At 33.2% G+C, this 20803-nt stretch overlaps 1 protein-coding gene across 2 annotated transcripts; it reads left to right on the top strand.

Moving 5' to 3' along the window:
* The first annotated feature begins 151 nt into the window (after positions 1 to 151).
* Dbf4 (DBF4 zinc finger) lies at positions 152 to 20390 on the top strand. 2 transcript variants are annotated; one of them, XM_047561531.1, is made up of 12 exons: positions 152 to 516; positions 1668 to 1840; positions 5580 to 5759; positions 7150 to 7200; positions 8042 to 8111; positions 8304 to 8380; positions 10189 to 10225; positions 11014 to 11056; positions 13173 to 13301; positions 14299 to 14413; positions 16965 to 17089; positions 19239 to 20390. In XM_047561531.1, the coding sequence occupies exons 1-12, from the start codon at positions 471 to 473 to the stop codon at positions 20215 to 20217; spliced, it is 2025 nt and encodes a 674-aa protein (XP_047417487.1). In that variant the 5' UTR covers positions 152 to 470; the 3' UTR covers positions 20218 to 20390. The 2 variants fall into 2 exon arrangements, with proteins under 2 accessions (XP_047417487.1, XP_047417486.1); XM_047561530.1 differs by having other exon boundaries at positions 11011 to 11056.
* Positions 20391 to 20803: the final 413 nt, after the last annotated feature.

Raw genomic sequence — 20803 nt, 5'->3', positions numbered from 1 at the left:
GAGGAGGCAGGTCCTGGAGGGCTGGGCCCACATCCCGAAGAGGCGGCCACGAGGGGGCGGTCACGAGGATACAGTGAGCGCGACTTCAGGTGGCGGGCACGAGGGGGCGGGGAACGAGGAGGCGGGCGCGAAAGGGGCGGGCACGTGGAGCGAGCGCGAGGCGGGGCGCGGCGCGAGAGGGCGGGGCAAGCGTATCGTCGCCGCGGCCGCGTGACGCGTTTTCAAATCTTCAACCGCCGTAGCCCACTCGTTTGTGCTTTTTCCCCTTCCTCCTCCGCGCCCTGGAGCCACAGCCGGATCCGGCCCCGGAAACTCGGACCGCGAACCCGGCACCTTTACTGCGTGGAGGCCTTGGCCGACGGAAGGAAAGAGCTGGCCGTCCTGTCAACCAGGCGGGAGAAGCCTTGTTTTCGCGGCGGCCTGGCGCCGCACCCGGTCCGGACCCAGTATGTAGGTGCCGGGTGGCTGCCATGAACTCCGGAGCCATGAGGATCCACAGCAAAGGACATTTCCAGGGTACGAAGCCCCTCCTCCGCCTGCAGTCCCTTTAATCCTTTCCTCCTCCCATGGTTCCACCATCGATCTTCAAGAGTTCTCCCGCCAGGTCTGCTGTTGCTTTGCTTTTCTGCTGATCCTTTTCTGACCTAGAAGAAGGCTCGTTCAGGGTTTTGCCTCAGAAAGGGAACGCATCCCGTGACCCCTCTTGCTCTCCTGTCCCTACTGCGGCCCCACATTCCCGGTGCGCGGGTGGGTGAAAACCTGCAGCGTGAGGACCCGGGGACCGTGGCGCTGCTCTCCAGAGACTCGCGGGGACCTCAGTTTAAAGGCCAATGTGGTCGTGTCTTTTTTCCTCCTCATTAGATTGTGTGATTCTGGTTGATATTTTGTCTTTAATTTTACTTTCCTTCACTCATAGTTAAGGGACACTGTTTGTATTTCAAACACACCTATTGGTTGCAACTTGAGAGTGAAACAAAAGGCAAATTTCCATTTTCAGTCTCTTTATTTGGCAACACTTCATTTGAAGTCATTCCCGTAAATATGTGTGTATATAGTAACCAGCAAGAAATAGATTTGTGTTCCAAAATTTTAAAGCAGTTGCTTGCATCTGAGATATTTTCAATAAAAATAATGGTATGAATGGTGATGTAGTTATAAATGGACCATTAAGTCCTTAATACCTAGATAAACTGTGTATGAAATGATTCATTTAGTTATTTTTAATAAAAGGCTTTATGTGAAACTAAAACTTGAGCAGTCAGTAAGTCTTGAAGACAAGGTCATTCTATATAACAGGTTGTTTAGGTCGCTGTTTAACATTCTAAGCACCAATTTTGAGTATATACTAGAATAGTTGAGGAAAGACCCCCATGGAGTTTACAACCTAAGAATCTTTCAGAAAGGGTTTATATAGTCCCATGATTTCATACATTCAATGGATTTTTCCTGCTGATTTCAACTGTTATTTTACAATATGGAATCTTTGAACTCATACAGGGCATTTCACCTTTATCCTAAATAGTACTATAGAGAGGTACATTTAAATGCTGATAACATAAATTGGTGTGACTCTTTTTCCTTTCTGAGATATTGCATAATGAAATATATTTAAAATTGTAAAAATTTTGTATAAAACATGATTTAATAGTAAACGTTTTTAATAATAGGCGGAATCCAAGTAAAAAATGAAAAGAATAGACCGTCTTTGAAATCTCTGAAAACTGATAACAGAACAGAAAAATCCAAATATAAGCCACTTTGGGGAAAAGTGTTTTACCTTGACCTACCTTCTGTCACCATATCTGAAAAACTGCAAAAGGACATAAAGGACCTGGGAGGGGTAAGTGAAAACCACACACTAACAAGAAAATATTTTATCTATCGCTAGTACTTTCAAATATGTAATCATTATAGTTTTTCATTTTGGAAAATTTATAACCACCGATCAGCACCAAGTTTAAAATTTTTACCAGCTGTTTATGAAAAAAACCTTTTGAGGACTAAAGGCATAGTTAAGTGGTAGCATGCAAGAGGCCCTAGGTTCAGTCTCCATCAGAAAAGAAAGAAAGAAAAATCATTTGTTTGAACATTTACTAACCTGACAAAACTTCAGGTTTCTGTGATTAGTAGTCTAGTGTAAATTAAGTGTAAGAAATGAGACTTTGCCAAGTGTGGTGGCACATTCCTGTTATCCCAGCATCTCAAGAGGCTGAGGCAGGAGGATTGTGAGTTATAGGCCAGCCTCAGCAAGTTAGTGAGATTCTGTCTTAGAATAAAAAAGACTGGAGATGTTGCTCAGTGGTAAAGCACCCCTGGGTTCCATCACCAATACTGAAAAATAAAGAGACACCCTTAACTATTGGAACTGCTCATTGCCTTCTCAATGTAATATTATGCTGTCCTCCAAATAGAAACTCCTTGATGATGATTACTGGGGAGCTACATAAACTTAAATCTTTCCTACCTTATAGATTGATTAGATGATTCCTGCTGGATTTCAAGTTTCTAAAGGTCAACACCTTTAAATATCTGAACTGATCATTTCTTTCTTTGACTAGAAGCTCAGAAAAACATTTAACAAGTTGACTAGAACTATTTGTCAATATGTTATTTTACTTAACCTGAAGGTCGTATGTTAGGCTTGCCACCATATTGACTACATATATCACTTATCAAGATTGTCCTCACATGTTAAAGGACTTAGACATTCTTAAAGGCCCCATTTTTTTTTTTTTTTAGTTGTCAGTGGGCCTTTATTTTATTTATGTGTGATGCTGAGAATTGAACCCAGTGCCTCACACATGCTAGATAAGCACTCTACCATTGAGCTACAACCCCAGTCCTTATTTTTTATTTTGAGATAGGGCTTGCTAAGTTGCTTGGGTCTTGCTAAGTTGCTAAGACTGACTTTGAACTTGTGATTCTCCTGCCTCATACTACCAAGACACTCGGATTACAGGAATATGCCGCCATGCCTGGCTAAAGGTAAAATTCTTAGAGGAAAATAGATGGGGAAATCTTTATAACATAGATTTGGCAATGATTTCTTGGCTATAATACCAAATTCATAGGCAACAAATGAAAAGGTAAATTTACTTAATCAAAATTAAAAACTTGTGTCTCACAGGACACTATCAACAGAATGAAAAGACAATCCATAGAATAGTAGGTAATATTTGCAAATCATGTATCTGATAACCGATTAATATTCATAATATTTAAAGAACTTATATAGCTCACCAACAGAAAGATAATCCAGTTAAAAATGGGCAAAAGCTGAATGTGGTGGTCTGTACCTTTAGTTCCATCTACTTAGAGGCTGCAGCTGGAGGATCACTTGAGACTACCCTCTAAGACCAACCTGGGCAACATAGCAAGACTGCATCTCAAAAAAAAAAAAAAAAAAAAAAAAAAGACAGAGGTCCTAAGGATACATTTCTTCAGAGGAGATATACTAATGGCTAGTAAGTGCATGAGGAGATGTTCAACAACTATAAGCATTTCCCCAAATGTAAATCAAAACTACAGTGGGTCATGCTATGAGTTTTATGGCTACTAAGAACCAGAAAATAGCATGTGTTATGAAGAAGATGCATAATGAAACCTTTGTGCACTGTTAGTAGAACTGTAAAACAATATAACCATTATGCAAGACAGTATGGGTGGTTTCTGAAAAAAGTTTCTGGATGTATATCCAAAAGAACTGAAAGCATAATATTGAAATAATATTTGTATATCCATATTTAGAGCAGCATTATTCACAACAGCTAAAAAGTGGAAATAGCCCAAATGTTCAACAGGTAAATGAATAGACAAAACATTGTATGTTCATAAAATGGACTATTTAGCTATACAAATAATTGAAATTCTGATACACTATAACAGTAAAGAACCTTAAAAACATTTTGCTAAGTGAAAGAAGCAAGTCACAAGGACAAATACAGGATTCCACTTAAATGAGTATCTTAATCCATTTTCTGTTGTAATAGCTGAATAACAGTAATTTAAAGGATTAAGGTTTATTTGGCTCCCAGTTTTTAAGGTAGTAAAGTTCAAAATTAGGCATCAGCATCTGGTGAAGGACTTTTTGCTAGAGGGGACTATCTACAGAACCTCGAAGTGACAAAGGGCATCACACAGCAAGATTGATCATCCTAACTCAGATCTTATCTCTTCTTATAAAGCTGGGTCTCATGGATTAGGGCCTGGATTAGACCCTTGTTTATTTCTAAAGGTTCTTTATCCAAATATTAGTCAGAATAAGTTTTCACCCTCTTAATACCTCACAATAGGATTTAAATTTAGTGAGGATGTTCACAGCAGTGAAGTATCTAGAATTGCCAAATTCACATAGAATAGAATAGAGGTTACCAGGGGCTGTGGTGGTTGGGAAATAGAGGTGTTATTGTTAATAATGAGTACTAAATTTTAGTTTGGGATGTTGAAAAAATTCTGGAATTGATAGTGATGACTGTATAACATTGCAGATGTACTTATTGTCACTGAATCATATACTTAAAAATAGTTGAAATCATAAAAGGAACCTCTGGCATTGCAAGAGCCTCATTTATGAAAATGAAGACAGTTGATGAACACATAAATTGTCATTTATATTTCTGTGTGACTGCGTGAATATGAGTCTAATACCTGGAATATATAAAAGTTTAATAATATTTACTTTATTAATTGGTCATTTAAAATGAATATAAGAAGGGTGACTTGATTATTTAATGATCAGTGATTTATTTCTGCTTAGTATTTAGAGTTTTTGTATAACATTTGCATATTTATATATTTCAATAAAACTCTTAATATTGTTCTACTTAATATATTAATTCTCTTAGTCTAGTGGTTTTTTTCTGCCCCTAGAGGCAAGTGCTCTTCAAAATACTGACTTTGGTACCCATTTATAAATTTAGGTATTTAAGTATTTGTTTTTAAACATTTTAGTGGGGAAATTCAATCTTATGCTGATGAAGGTAAAAGTTTCCTCCATCTTATAAGTTTAGACCTCCATCTTATAAGTTTAGACCTCTATAACTTCATGATTCAGACTTATACTGAACAATACAGTAGTTATTAGCCACATTCATGACTGTTTAAATTCATTAAAATCAAATAAAATTAAAAATTCAGTGGCTTAGACATAATAACTACATTTTAAGTCCTTAGTAGCTACATGTGGCAACTTGTTACCATACTAGATAGTGCAGACAAAGAACATTTCCATCATTACACTGCTGCTTGGATTGAATCAGAACACTTGTATTCAAATTCTTTTATATACTGCTGGTGTAACCTCACGCAAGTCACTTCAGTTGTCTCCTGAAAAATGTGAATAATACAAATACTATTGGGTTGTTACATGGATTACATTAATTAGGGTAAAATACTTGGTGGTGTTCTTTTAGAACTCTCATTATACTTCCATAGAACTCCAGATTCAGAAAAATACAGACTTGAAAACACCAATTTGCAAGATATTAAATTACATCAATTTGAAAATTTTATACTGTGCCTAGGGTATGAAACAAGTATGGTTTTTATTATTTACTTTAAAATATTTTGTTTTCCTCTAGCGAGTTGAAGAATTTCTCAGCAAAGATATCAGTTATCTCATTTCAAATAAAAAGGAGGCAAAATTTGCACAAACATTGGGTCGAATTTCTCCTGTACCAAGTCCAGAATCTGCGTATACTGCAGAAACCACTTCACCTCATCCCAGCCATGATGGAAGTTCATTTAAGTCTCCAGACACAGTAAGTCTCTTAAATATGCTTTGAGACTCTCAGGCTATAATTTGAGCATCTCATGATTTTCAGTAGCATGCTGGCAGCAGGGTTCACTTGGGTAGAAAAGTTATTGTGGCTTTCTAGTTATTAATAAGGTTGCTGTCTTTTAGAAAGGTGATTTTTTTCCCCCCTCTCCTTAATAGTACAGTATAGTCCTACTGATTCCTAAAGTGTGCTCTTGTACCTGGGGATGTGTTTTATTTTTTAGAGTAATTTGCAACTAAAAATAATAGCAAATCATTCCTTTAAAGAAGTAGAGACCTTTTTCAATTTCAGAGTAGGGGTGAGCAAACAGACCAAATTCAGCCTGGTCCCTATTTTTTTGTATAGCTTTACAAACTATGCATGGTTTTTACATTTACCAAATGGTTGGTAGAAAAAAATCAGAATATTTTTTGACAAGTAGAAATTATGTGAAATTCTGATTTCATTGTTTGTAAACTATAATTGGAATATAGCAATACCTATTAGTGTAGGTATCACTTGTGGTTGAAGAATTCAATCATGGTAATAGAGATCATATAATCTTGAAAGCCATTTTTATAGAAAGGTTACCACCCCCTGTTATAAAATTATTGGTATCATATACATAACACTTCATTAATAAGTTGGAAGATACAAGGAAGAACAAATTGATTTAATTGGTTGTGAGAAGATAAGAATTTGAGAGAACTTCATTTATCCCTAATTTTAGATTTAAATGTAACTAAATTGCAGTTTTTAAATGTACTCCTGTTTATCTATTTTAGCCATTTGAAAAGCAGAAATGGGAAAAACAGATATAAGAAAAAGAATTAACGAGATATCACTTGAAAAGTATACAGAAGGAAACATAGTCAAAGAAGTAAAGAGATAAAGAAGGCTCATGCATTTTTTTCAGTTAATACTTTTTTGGAGCAAGGAGATATACTAATGATTAATTCCCAATTAATTTTGGCTCATCTGTTTCAACTACTTTTCTTGGTATTTTATTTAAAAAGTAATATAACTTTAAAGTTTGTACTTTTTCTTAAACCTTCATTTTAATAAGAAACTAAAATGTAAACCAGTTAATGATAGGCATAAAAATTCTAGTGAAACCTAGCTGTTTTATTTTTCTTATTGAATAGAATTTACTGCAGAACTGAACTCTTGGGTCTCATTCTGTTGAATTAAGTTACTCAAAAAAAAAGAAAAGAAAAAGAAGAAATAAACTTTTTAGTAGACAGTCTTGTCAACACCTTAAAGAAGTCTCTTTTGACTTGTACAATAAAATTTATCTATTCACTTTTGCTATCTTACCTTTCTGAAGTTTTCTCCAATGAATCACTGTATTACAGCTCTTTATATGTTTGTTTATTTTTCTTGGTCTTTATAGGTTTGTTTAAGTAGAGGAAAATTACTAGTTGAGAAAGCTATCAAGGATCATGTAAGTAGGAACTTTAAAAATTCACACTGTCCCCAACAATACAATACCATATTGTGTTGGAATCTAAATTCATCCATTGACAGATTTTCCTTTTAGATTTATCAGCTGTTTATTTTCACTGACATTTGAGCATCTTCTTTATAAATGATGCGATTCTGTGGTAGAATCAAGTGCTTTTCTTTTAATTAAAAAAAAAATTACAGTAGTTTAAAAGAACACTCCAGTTATTATGGTTTAGTAAACTTGTTTTCGTCTATTGAGAAAATAATTATAAAGTTGGCATTTTAAAATATGTTTCTCAAAGCTTTAACCTGATTTTCAAATGTTATTTTTACTTGTATTTTGCATTTGGTATAGACAAATATTCAGCTTATTTTTCGTAGTTTCTGGTATTTTCAGAAAAATCAAAATTTTTTCCTTGAAAAAATTAACACTATTTTGTTATTAAAAATGCAACTGGAAATTATATACCCTTAAAATCTTCTTTCATTTTTAATAGAAGTGTAAATTGCAGCATGTATCTCCTTTACAAAGAGAAGAATCTGCTTTTCATGGGGAAACATCCCCATCTTGTGGCCTTTTAAATTATTGTTGGGAACTTTTGAAATTTGCCTTAAAGGATGCATTGAATTTTTCAAGAACATGGTACTGTCTTAAACAGGATTGATTTTAGAAACACCAAAAGAAAAAAATGAGGTCTTCATTGCTATTATAACTTTATGACCTGTTATGAATAACTACCTCGGTGACATTAAGCTTTGATTTTTTTTTAAAGAAAATTGCCCATTTTAAATAGCAATTTTCTAGAAAAACTATTATACTTTTTTTTTTTTTTTTACAGGATTTTATTCCTTCAAATAGTATATTATCAAATGCCTTATCATGGGGAGTAAAAATTCTTCATATTGATGGTAAGGATTTTATAATTGATTTTTGTTCATCCCTTGATTCCATCCCTTGGTTCCTAGCTTTACATAGTGAAAACTTTTAATACCTGTAATGGTAAATCCTTCATCTAAATTTACTACAACTTTAGGAAAATATTGATGTTTCATTCTAACTTTAAAATTACTAATCATAAGCCTTTCTTTCTTTTAATAAAGACATTAGATACTACATAGAACAAAAGAAAAAAGAGTTGTATTTACTCAAGAAATCAAGTACTTCCATAAGAGATGTGGTATGTTGTCTTCTTTAATTGTTAAACTTATTTTTAAAAGTGATCAGTTTTTTTTGTTTGTTGGTTTGTTTATGTATCTGTGAAATGTTTTCTGCCAAGTTGAAAATACTGCCAGAATCCCAGGAGTGAGCCTGTGTATTGTATGCATGTTTCTGAATTTTTGTGTGTGATTTAACTTTAGGATTGTACTCATGAGGTAAAAGTCACCCTTGGGATAGTGGCAAATATGTTTAGGTTTTTTGGTTTTTATTTTTTACTACCTTTTTGGTTGCTACTGTTGTTTGTTTTTTTTAATACATACAAGCTTATGCATATCCCCCACCTATACAGATCTTAATTTTTATATATATATATATATATATATATACATATATATATATATTAGTTGTAGATGAACACATTACCTTTATTTTATTTATTTTTATGTGGTGCTAAGGATTGAACCCAGTGCCTCACACATACCAGGCAAGCGCTCTACCACTGAGCTACAACCCCAGTCACCTGCTACATTTTTTATAGGTACTTTTGTTGGCTCTGTAGGAAAAAAAAAAAAACAAAAAACTTAAAATTAGCCTATTGTATAAGAAATACCTAATATAAATAATGTATTAGCTTTTTAGAAGATATATAGGGAATGTAGAGTGTGAATTGCTCTAGATAATGGTGTCACAAAATCTTGTATGACCAGCTAGTCTGACCTTAAAACAAACACAGTAAACCTTCCCTTGATCCCACATCTCTACCTAACTACTATCCAATCTTTAAAACCCCTCATTCATACTTCTTAAACCTCTAATATTTCCCATTCACTTTTCAACCTACAAGATATGAAATTCCTCACCAATTTGCTGAATCAATTTGATATTTTTTAAAACCAGTCATACTGGTTTTCTTAATCATTGTCCATTCTGTTCTTGAACTTTTCTAATTCTCCTGGAATATCTTTCATCTCATAACTATCTCTTGGCTTTCCTTGTGTTTCTCAGACCATTCTTCTGTGGTCTGCTTTTCTTTTCCTCATTCAGTCCTCAAGTGAGTAGAATCCAGAGGAAAATAAATTTCACAGGAGAGTGTATACAAAGACATGAAGCCATAAATAAGTAATTTGGCATGTTTTGGCAATTTCTTACTAATGTAATATAACTTGATATTTGAGTGGGATAATTATGCTTTGTACAGCTCCAGTAATACTAAAAGGTCTTTTGATTTTACCCCAACTTTTCCCTGACAGTGTTTTGTTTTTCCTTAATCTTTATTTCTGTCTTTCAATTGGAGATTGCTATTCCATTTATCTTTGAGTTTACTGACACTTCATTCTGTCATCTACATTCTATTAAGCCCATCCAATGAATTTTGTATCTCATATATTTTTCAGTCCAATGATTCTGTTGGATTCTTTTTTCTACTGAGAACTTACCTTTTGTGTTCATTTTAAGTGTGTTTACCTTCTCTTTTAAAGTCTTTTCTGGTAATTTCGACATTAGAAACATTCTGGTTTGGAATCTGATTATTGTTTATCTTCAAGAATTGATCATTTTTTTCCTGGTTCTTTATATGTCAGATAAGTTTGCACTATATATAGGACACTGTAAATGTTATGTTGTGTAGGCCCCAGATCTATTATAGTCTAGAAAATACTGATTTTGTTTTTGGTATTGTTTTAGCAGGCATTCATCCCAGTTTTATTCAGACTCTCAGTTCTATCTTACTTTATGTGGGTGGTTCTAATCTGTTTTGATTTTCAAAAACAATCACTATTGCTGCTTTCACTTTTAAACACATTATTTTCACAATTTTTTTTTTTTAAGGGGAAAAGAGTTGGTATTGGAACACAAAAAACAAGAAGTAAGTATTTTGATATCCATAAATGTATTTGGTTTGCTCCTAGAAAATAGAACAAATCGTGTAAAGATATTCCAAAATCATATAAGTGACCCTTTAAATTATTTTTTAGGGGATTCTTGGTTATTTTTAGAACATGGACAGTCCGACATGAGTCTGATGAGGCTTTTGGAGCCCCCTCCCTTGGAATGATATTTCTTAAAATATTTTTTAGAATCATTAGATTACAAAAAAATCAATTATGTTGACATTGATTAATCAGAGTAACTTTATGAAGTAGTGGTATATTTGCTTTTTATCACATACTGAGAACAAGTTCTATCAATGATTTTAATTGCTACTGTGGTTTTAAAAGTGATAAGCATAAACAGTGTTTTGATATATCTGTAACAACTAATACAATGAGAAAATGCACACTGTTTCCATTGGTATCAAAGTTACAGTAGTGTTAGTACTGTTGTGATCTGTTGTTTAATTTATAATTGGAGGAAATGTTGAGTATCGATTAGAGGTTAGTGAAAATAATGCAACTTTTCTATGTCAATTCACATTCCTCCTATATTCTACTCATAGACCCTTTGGGAGCTCCATTCAGTTTAAGACTCTCAGAAGGTGGACAGAGTTGATATTTTTGAAAATGGAGTGATATTAGAAAGTACTTTACCTGAAGTTAAATCTTTGAAATGAATAGGTCGTTTTTGGTTTCGGGAATTTTGTCAAAGTGATTTCATTTGAGTGGGTTTCCTGGATTTGCAGATCCCTAATATCATGTTTTCTATGTTCTTAAGCAGGAAGACTCAAAAAGCCTTTTGTAAAGGTAGAAGATGTGAGCCAGTAAGTATCTTAAGTGTGATCAATGTGACTTAAGTACATTATCAAAGGAGAAAGTCTTTTAATTAATAAAGCTATCTCCATTTATACTGTTAAGTTTCTTTATATTATATTAGTATGCATGCATCATTAATTCATTGTGCTCAAGGACTGGATTTAATTTCAGTATTTTGTAGATGTCTTTGAAGTTTCTGGTTTAGAGCAATCATAAGTCCAGCTCATTTTTTAGCATTTCAGATAATTGTTCTCTACAGTACCACATGATTTAGAACTACAACTTAAAGATTGCTCTTACATTTGTGAAAATAATTATTAGATACTATTTGGAAATACAATATTGAAATATAACATCCAGTGTGGTAGCTATCCTAAACTCACTTTCAAGTTTTATAGAATAATCTTGGTGAAAACTATACATATAAATAAATTAGTTTGGAATAGAATAATTCGATTTTTTTTTTTCCAGTTATTTATTTAGACATGTATGGTTTGTTCTCTTGGGTACTCACTGAGGTGACAAACATGTTGAAAACTTTTTGTGCAATGTGTTACTGCAAAGAAAAGTGCAATTCAGAGTTAGGCCTGCAGAAAACACCAATAAATAAAAAGATGATCATATTCATGGATTAAAAGAACAAAGTGAAATATCCTGATTTCAAAATTTTCTACATAGCTACAGTAATCAAAAAATTTGGTACTGGTTAAGTTTAGATATATTGATAGACTAGAGAGCCAGGAAATAAACCATTGCATATATGATCAAATGATTTTCACCAAAGGTAGGGAGGTCATTGAATGGGAAAAGAACAAAAACAAAAACTGGGAAAAAAATACAGATATCATCATGCAAAAGAATGAAGCTGAACCCTTATAAGACCTAAAACTATAAACCTCTTAGAATAAAATACGGGAGAGATACTTCAGGATTGAATTTGGTGATGGTTTTTTAGATATGACATGAAAAGCACAAGTAACAAAAAGATAAAAGAATTGGAGTGTATGAGTTGTAAATTCTGCACATCAAAGGACAAAACAGTTAAAAGCTAACCCAATGAATGGGAGAAGGTAATTGAAAATCATGAATCTTGTAAGGGATTTGTATCCAGAATATATAAAGAACTTCTACAATTCAAAAGAAAAGAAATCACTCAGTTAAACAACAAACAAACAATAAAACCTCAGAAATAACCTGATTAAGAAATGTACAAAGCATGAGTAGGTATTTCTCAGTGATATATACATGGACAACAAGCAAAGGAAAAGATACTCAAAGTCACTAATAGAGAAATGCAAGTCTAAATCAAATGAGATACCAGTTCATGTCCATAGGATGGTTACTATCCCAAAAGTGTTTTTAATTTAAAAAGTAAAATAAAGGTAAATGCTACCCAAGCCATCAGCAAGTGAACAGAAAGAAATAAGATGTGGGGGATATATTGTTATATACATATGTATACACAAAATGGAATAGTAAGTCATAATAAAAAATGACATTCTGACATATGCTGTGACATGGATGAAGCTTCAGGACATTATCCTAAGTGAAATCAGAGAAAACACTCCATTATCTCACTTATATTAATCATGTAGAATATTCAAATTCATAACAGTAAATAGAATGTTGGTTGCCAGGATCTGGGGATAAAGGAGGAAAGGAGAATTATTGCTTAATGGGGACAGAGGTTCAGTTTTTGCATTATTAGAGTTCTGGAAATGCATAGTGAATGGTGAAGATTCTACAGTATTGTGAATACTTAATGTAACTAACATGTACAGTTAAAAATGGTTAAGATAGGGCTGGGGATGTAGCTCATGGTACAATGCTTGCCTAGCATGCATAAGGCCCTGAATCAATCCCAGCACCACACACACACACAAAGGTTAAGATAGCAAATTTTGTTACATTGTTTTACCACAATTTAAATATTGTTTTTAAATATTAATAAAACATTAAGCCTACAGATTGGTTCTTTGAAGAGAAGCCAAGTCCTCCCTTATTTATATTGTTTTTTTCCAGATTCCAAATTAATTATGATTTTGAAGTATAAGACTTTAAAACTTATTTTTTTCTTTTTTGCATCAGAGAAGCTCATTTATTTGTCCTTCTTTTTTCTTTTAGACTTTATAGGCCATTTTATCTTCAAATGACCAATATGCCTTTTATAAACTATTCAATTCAGAAGCCCTGCAGTCCATATGATGTAGATAAGCCATCTAGCATTCAAAAGCAAACTCAAGTTAAACTAAGGTTGGTTGAATCTTTACCTTTATTAGAAATCTTCTTTAGATTATCATCTCAAGGAATTTTGTTTTTTAATAAGCAAACATATGAAATGGTTCATTTTATGCCATGATGGTGATGTGTCTGTTTCTAATCACTATTCTGCTTACTTTTCATTCCTTGTATATTTGTAATGACCCTACGCTTGAAGTCTGAATCTGTTTTAAGTGTCATATTTAGGTACTTCAGATAGTTTGCATGGGGCGGGAGGTGGGTTAAAATGTCTGCAAATAATGAAAATGTTGTGTTTTTTTCTGTCATGAATTATCTGAAATATGCCTCAGAATATTTATTATATTCTTATTTTGCTTTTTAAAAAAATATTGGCCGGGCATGGTGACACATACCTGTAATCCCAGCAACCATGATAGGAGGATCACAAGTTCAAAGCCAACCTTAGTAACTTAGTGAGACCCTGTCTCAAAAAATAAAAAGGGAGGACTGGGGAGATAGCTTAGTTGGTAGAGTGCTCACCTCGCAAGCACAAGGCCCTGGGTTTAATCCCCAGCACCACAAAAAAAAAAAAAAAAATTAATAAAATAAAAAGGGTTGTGGATGTGTTTTAGTGGTTAAGTGCCTCTGGATTAAATCCCCAGTTAACCTCCCCTAACCAAAATACACACACACACACTCACACACTCACACACTCATACACTCACACACTCACCCTGTGTCAGGCACAGTGGCACAGTCCTGTAATCCCAGTGATAGGAGGATCACACAGTTGAGGCCAGCCTGGGCAACTAAGCAATACCCTGTCTCAAAACAAAAGGGCTGGGAATATAGCTAAATAGTAAAGTATACCTGGGCTCAATTCCCTACTACCTCCCAGCAGAAGAAAGAAAGAAATGTGGATAAAGGTATTTGCTAATAATTCAAGTCTCTGTGCAAATTATACAATAAATTTTGAAAATTATTCCTTAGATTTAGCAGTTTTTTTTTTTAAAACCATTTCTGCTTCCAGAATTCAAGCAGATGTCGATAAATATGGTGGAACCCCAGTCCAACTCCAGTTGAAAGAGAAGAAAAAAAAAGGATATTGTGAATGTTGCTTACAGAAATATGAAGATCTCGAAACAGTAAATATGATTTTATATTTGGGGAGTTGATGTTTCTAAAACTCTGAATAATATTTGTAATTTAAATTTTAACTTCTAATTGTGGTTTACAACTTGATAATTATAAATAGTGTATATTTCTTCTTTGATAGAACTATTTAAAATTTTAAGAACCCAAAGGAGGGACATGAATATTGAAAAATAATTCTTTTTCATTTAACAAATATCTATTGAGTAAATACTATATACTGATCATTATTTTGGGTTAATAGATTTGAACAAAGAAAACAATTCCCTGCTAATGTGAAGATTACTTATTCTGTGGAGCAAAAGAGGGACATGGGTAACCACAGGATAAAAAATAAGTATTAAGTGTATGTAGAGAATATTATTTCATGGCTTTGGAAAAAACAAATGAAACCAAAATGGAGATGTTATTAATTTAAACCAGACAGAGAATACCTAACTGATAAGATGACTTTCTGAGATTGGAAAGCAATTAGATAATAAGACTTGTGAATATTGAAATAAGCAAGAGGAATTAGTCTTAAACTGACTGAGTCTATCAAATAGCACATCATGGACTAAGTGTGGGAAAAGGTACTGAAGACATGCTCATATTGTGGGTATATTTTAAAGTTGGGTCAATGGATTAGCTATTGGGAGTGAGAGAAATGATGAGCCATGGATAGAGTAATCTGGAGCTGAAATTCTTAAAAATTGCTTGTTATTTACTAGTGTGAAGAGAAGAATTGAAGAGAGTGGAGAATTCTTGAAGTAGCCGCAAGATGCAATAGAACAGTTGGCAGGGCATAAGGGACAAAGATAGAGTTTTAAAGGTGGGGACTATTAGTTTTTAAGCTGATGAAAAGAGCAGGAGCATGCCAGGCATGATGGTACACCTGTAATCCCAGCAGTTTGGGAGATTGAGGCTGGAGGATTCCAAATCAAGGCCAGCCTCAGCAACTTGGCAAGGCCTTAAGCAACTTAGCAAGATTCTGTATAAAAATAAACAACAAAAATTGCTGGGGATATGGCTAAGTGGTTAAGACCCCTCAGTTCAATCCTCCATACCCCCCACCAAAAAAAAAAAAAAAAAAAAAGATGATCAGGAGCTTTGGACCTAAGTTCTCTAGATTTGAATCCTGAATCCTGGCTTCTTGTCTGTGTGTCCTTAGATAGAGCGGGACACATAGTACTTATTAATATTATTTGAATGATTTATTTTTAAAATAGTAAATGGCCAGGAGTGGTGACTACTTGGGAGGATCAGTTAAATGCACAAGTCAATACCAGCCCTGGGCAACATAGTAAGATGCCATCTTAACAATAATAGATAGCTAGGATAAGTTGATTTGATCTGGTTTGGATTGAAGATGGTGGGAAAGCTTAAGAGGAAGAATAAATTTTTAAAATATCTGATTTAGAATATAATACTCTCAGGTTGGAGTTTTGCAATCCTAAATGATAATAGTGTATGTATTGTTTTATTTATATAACAAAGGAAAAATGTGGTTTAAAATTGCATTTAATCAAAAGCTAAAATGTTTATTGTTTGAGTGCTTGCTTCCCAAAAATCATTTTGAACTTTAAAATTACATATTTGTCCTAAGATTTACTTGACTGTTATAACAGTAGAATAATCTAGAATGGTGGATGCTTTTCTTGATATTAGTATGTGATTCTCAGAAAATGTTGATGCTGAAAAACAAAAAAGTTGTTCACTGGTTGTCACAAAGAAGGAAAATTGGTGAAAGTGGATGTTGGGAATGGAATTCATTTAAGATTGTGTCTTTCAGTTTTTTCATTTATGATTTTTAGTCATTAAGAATAAAGAAAATATTCTTTTGTTTTAAATCTTAGGTTTCACACTCAGTTCTACCTGTGCCAATGAATTTATTTAACAAATGTTTTTTAGTATTAGAGTTAAATCAATAAAAAGACTTTCCTATGGTTGACCAAAGAAGATATATACAAAACATGTATTTGCAAAAATGATGAGTGTCACAAAAGTAACATATAAAATATAGTGGTAATAAACAGTGAGGGTAGTGATCCAGGGGTGTATCTTAGTGATAGAGGATATGCTTAGCATGTATCAAACTCCGGGCTCAATCCCCAGCAAGCACTAATTTCTAGATTCTTAGTACATTTGAATTCTTGTATATTAATTTATAATATTTCATGTAATATTCTGTAAACCCTACATTACTCACTTAGAGAGGGAAAGGTGTCTTACAAAGATATTCGTACACAGTGAATGTTAAATATTACTGTTTTTCTTCTCTTTAGTTCTTTTTTTAATACAGTGTTTTCATTTCTGTTGTAATCACAAATTAGTATTTGACTTTCCTCACAGGAAAATAAAATAGTTTTAGTGGATTCTAAGAAGTAACTTTTGTTTTACTTCTTGACATACTTTTAAGTCTAATAAGAGATTTTTTTGTGTTGTTTTGGAATAGTTAATAGAAAACTAACTTTAAAGACATAAAAATGTTAGAAGTTCTGAATAAAACAGCAGCTGTTGGTTTAAAGATGTGATTTTTATGATGTATGCTTTTTTGTTTTTAAGCACCTTCTTAGTGAACAACACAGAAACTTTGCACAGAGTAACCAGTATCAAGTTGTTGATGATATTGTATCTAAGTTAGTTTTTGATTTTGTGGAATATGAAAGAGATACACCTAAAAAGAAAAGGTAATTTATCAAAGTTTTTAATTCTTCTAGATTATTTTTAATTACACTAAAATTAACTTTATTACACTAAAAATCAAAGTTTACCTTATGTACATTCAGAATATAAATATGGTTAAGAACCTAATACCTTTTTTCCCTACTACCAGAGGTACTTACCTTAGATTAGTGTTAGTCTTCTTGACATGGTTTAGAAAAGAAGTTGGCAAATTTTTTCTATATGAGCTGGATAGTTTATATTTTAGGATTTTGGGGCTGTAAGATCTCTATACATCTGCACAGCTTTATTATTGTACAACAAATATGACTATATTACAATAAAGTTCTACTCAGAAAAATAGACTGAAGGCTAGATTTTGCCCATAGACTCTATAATGTGTCGATCTCTGGTCTAGGTCGATCTCTGGTCTAGAATCATAAAGTTTATCATCTACTTAGACTAAAATGGCTTAGAACTTTTTTTTTTTTTTTAATGTGGTGCTGGGGATCTAATGGCTTAGAACTTTTAATCTCATAGAGTTTTGAGAATCCTTTGTCTACTTGCCTCTATTAAGGTTTTTTTATATACTTTCATAAATATTTCTGCTTAAATTTTGTTGCTTATAATGAGTTTTAACTATGATTACAGTCCGGTTCAATGTATGTGAACAGCATATTGACAAAAAATGGTCCTGATTAGATTATTCCCATAAATATAAATATTTTAAAATGCTTTCATGTGTATAATACCCTATTGGTGATAACTCAGGTTTATTCAATATATTCATATGTGTATTTTTAGACTAATCTTAAGGCATAAGATTAAACATGTGATACAAAGATACAGCTTTTCAAAGTTAACTAGAAATTCTTTTGACTCTAGGTAAAACAGTTCTTACATCTCATATTTCTGTAATGTTCAGAATGGTTCATGACTCATTCATTGATACAGCATTTGGAGTCATATTTCCAACTATTACAACTGTAGGGCCACTGCATGACCTTTCGAGTCCCTAAAAACTCATTCTGCAGCTAAAATCTGAATTACTAAATTTTAAGTTATTTACCTGCACTTTTTTTCTTTTTCTTTTTCTTATCTTTTTTTTTTTTTTTTTTTTTTTTTTTTTTTGATGGTACTGGGGATTGAATCTCTGAGCATTCTACCTCTGAGTTACATTCCTGGGCATTTTAATTTTATTTCAAAACTGTCTCGCTGAGTTACCTTGCACATTACTGCAATTACAGGTGCATGCCACTACACTCGGCTATCTGGACCATGTTTACTTGTGGGACCAGTGTTCTAAACATTTCTGAACTTAAAAAGAGGGAATCATATTGGACTAGTATTTCTGTTTTTTATCGTTCATTTTTTCAAAAATTTTTTTTTTTCCCCCCTCCCTGTGCTGGGACTCCAACCCAGGACTTTATGCATGATGGGCACAAAGGAAATCTTAAGTGAAAGTATAAACAAAATATACATAATTTAAGATTGTCTAATACAAACTAGCATTCCAGGAATATCAAGATGCTTCATGAATAAAAGGGTCTCAGGTCAAATGTATGACATTTAAGACTTACCAATAAGAATAAAGATATTTAAGTTTCTAGCGCAATTGATCATTTCTAAGAAAAATGAAGAGTAAAATGTACCTTAATATAAATTATAGCAGTGTTCAGTGGTGCACAACTGTAATCCCATCTGCTCAGGAAGCTGAGGCAGGAGGATCAAAAGTTTGAGGCTAGCCTTAACAATTTAGTGAGGCCCTAAGCAATTTAGTGAGACCCTGTCTGAAAATAAAAAGAATTAAAAGGGTTGAGGATATGCTTAGTGGTTAAGTGTCCCTAGGTTCAATCCCTGGTAGGGGGGTGGGGGGTGGCATTTACACACACACACACACACACACACACACGTCAAAGCACAGAAGTTATGAAATATTTCAGGATAATAAAAATTAGGATCAAACCCAGATCTCTTACTGTCACCTTTGGTTTACATGATTTAAGTAGTTTTAAACACCAAGTTCAAAATTCTGGTTATCTCTGGGAAGGAGGAAGAATATGGATGAAATACTTTAAAAGATACTTTAACTAATACTAATTTGATTTCTAACTAAGGAATTTGATAGCAATTTTTTTCTTTCTTTTTTTTTTTTTTTTCTTTTTCCACATAAAGAATAAAATACAGCGTCGGATCCCTTTCTCCTGTTTCTGCAAATGTCCTGAAAAAGACTGAGCCAAAAGAAAAGCTTGAATTGCAACATATTTCTCAGACAGACTTCAGGGAAAATAGTGTACAGGTGATCAAGCAGAATTTTCTGTATGAAGAAACCCAGGAACCTGAACATAAACTTGTGTTTACTTCAGAATCTATCCCTTGCCCATCAAAAGAATTGAGAGGACTTAATGAGAAAATGATTGGTGAATGTTCCATGTTGAGTGCAGCTGAGAATGACATACGACAGAATTTTATACAGTTACCTCCACATAAAAATAAGCAGGAATGCATTCTTGACATTTCTGAACATAAATTAATTATAAATGAAAATAACTTAGAAGAACTAAGGGTAGATCACTGTCCATGTAAACTACAGACATCTATACAAGTTCCTTATTTCAATACAGATAATAGTGCATTGCAACCAAAACAAAAGTCAGATACTGCACTTTTTCCAGCAAAAGACCTAAAGGAAAAGGACCTTTATTCAGTATTTGGTGATGCTTCTGGCCTGATAACAATAAATTCAAAAGAACACCTAACAATAAAGGCAAAAACATCATATAGTCCTCCTGAAGAACTCAATGGATGTGACATCAAGAATATGGATAATTTGCCATCTAGTAAAATCCATCGGAAAGTGAGAATATTATTAGGACGAAATAAAAAAGAAAATCTGGAACCAAATGCTGAATTAGATGAGAAAAGAACTGAATTTCTTACTACACAAGAAGAAAACAGAACTTGTAGTTCACCAGTACAATCTCTACTGGACTTATTTCAGACAAGTGAAGAGAAATCAGAGTTTTTGGGTTTCACTAGCTACACTGAAAATAGTGGTGTATGCAATGTTTTAGATATTTGGGAAGAGGAAAGTTCAAATAGCGTGTTAACATTTTTTTCTTCCCCTTCAACTTCTACATTTACTGGCTTTTAGTCCTTTAAAATGTATACTTTTTATAAAGTGATAAGGATCATATTCTTGAAATTTTTATAACTATAATTCTTAGGATTTTTTGCCAACTTTGTTTACAGAGCCAAATGTAAATATTAATAAAGATGATGTTTGTGATTTTTTACAAAATTGAGTACCTGTTATAAAAAATTATAAAATAAATTTGACTCATTTTACATACTATTCTCATAGTTTTTTCCTTAGAATTACAATGAATATTGTTTGATTTGTCACTGTTTTATTTCAGGTGAAATTTTGAGAATATCAGAAAAGTATTATAAATTTGGATATTCTAATTATATGTCTTGTCTATTAAAATGGATTCCTGGACTGTAGATGTAACTCAGTAGTAGAGCACTTGCCTAGCATATGCAAGGCATTGGGTTTGATCCTGAGCATACACACAAGCATAGATTCCCTTGATAACAGTGCCTTTAAAACAAAATTTATACAGAAAGGAAAAAAATACTAATTTCTTATGTGTGAGTTCTAGAGATTTTAGAAACATCGGCACTTGAGAATGAATCGATTGGATCGTGCTTATATTTTGGCATTGAAGAGTTAGATT

Source organism: Sciurus carolinensis, chromosome 8 (assembly GCF_902686445.1).
Source record: "Sciurus carolinensis chromosome 8, mSciCar1.2, whole genome shotgun sequence".
NCBI classification, from domain to species: Eukaryota; Metazoa; Chordata; class Mammalia; order Rodentia; family Sciuridae; genus Sciurus; species Sciurus carolinensis.
Note: the sequence above shows the minus strand (reverse complement) of the source record. Positions and strands in the feature narration are given on the sequence as shown.

Bases quoted from the DNA above. Each gene is read 5' to 3' on its own strand.
- Dbf4 (XM_047561530.1), top strand. From the start codon at position 471: ATGAACTCCGGAGCCATGAGGATCCACAGCAAAGGACATTTCCAGG. The intron at 517-1,667 runs GTACGAAGCCCC...TTTTAATAATAG, and splicing joins CAGCAAAGGACATTTCCAGG to GCGGAATCCAAGTAAAAAAT. The intron at 10,226-11,010 runs GTAAGTATTTTG...TATGTTCTTAAG, and splicing joins TGGAACACAAAAAACAAGAA to CAGGAAGACTCAAAAAGCCT.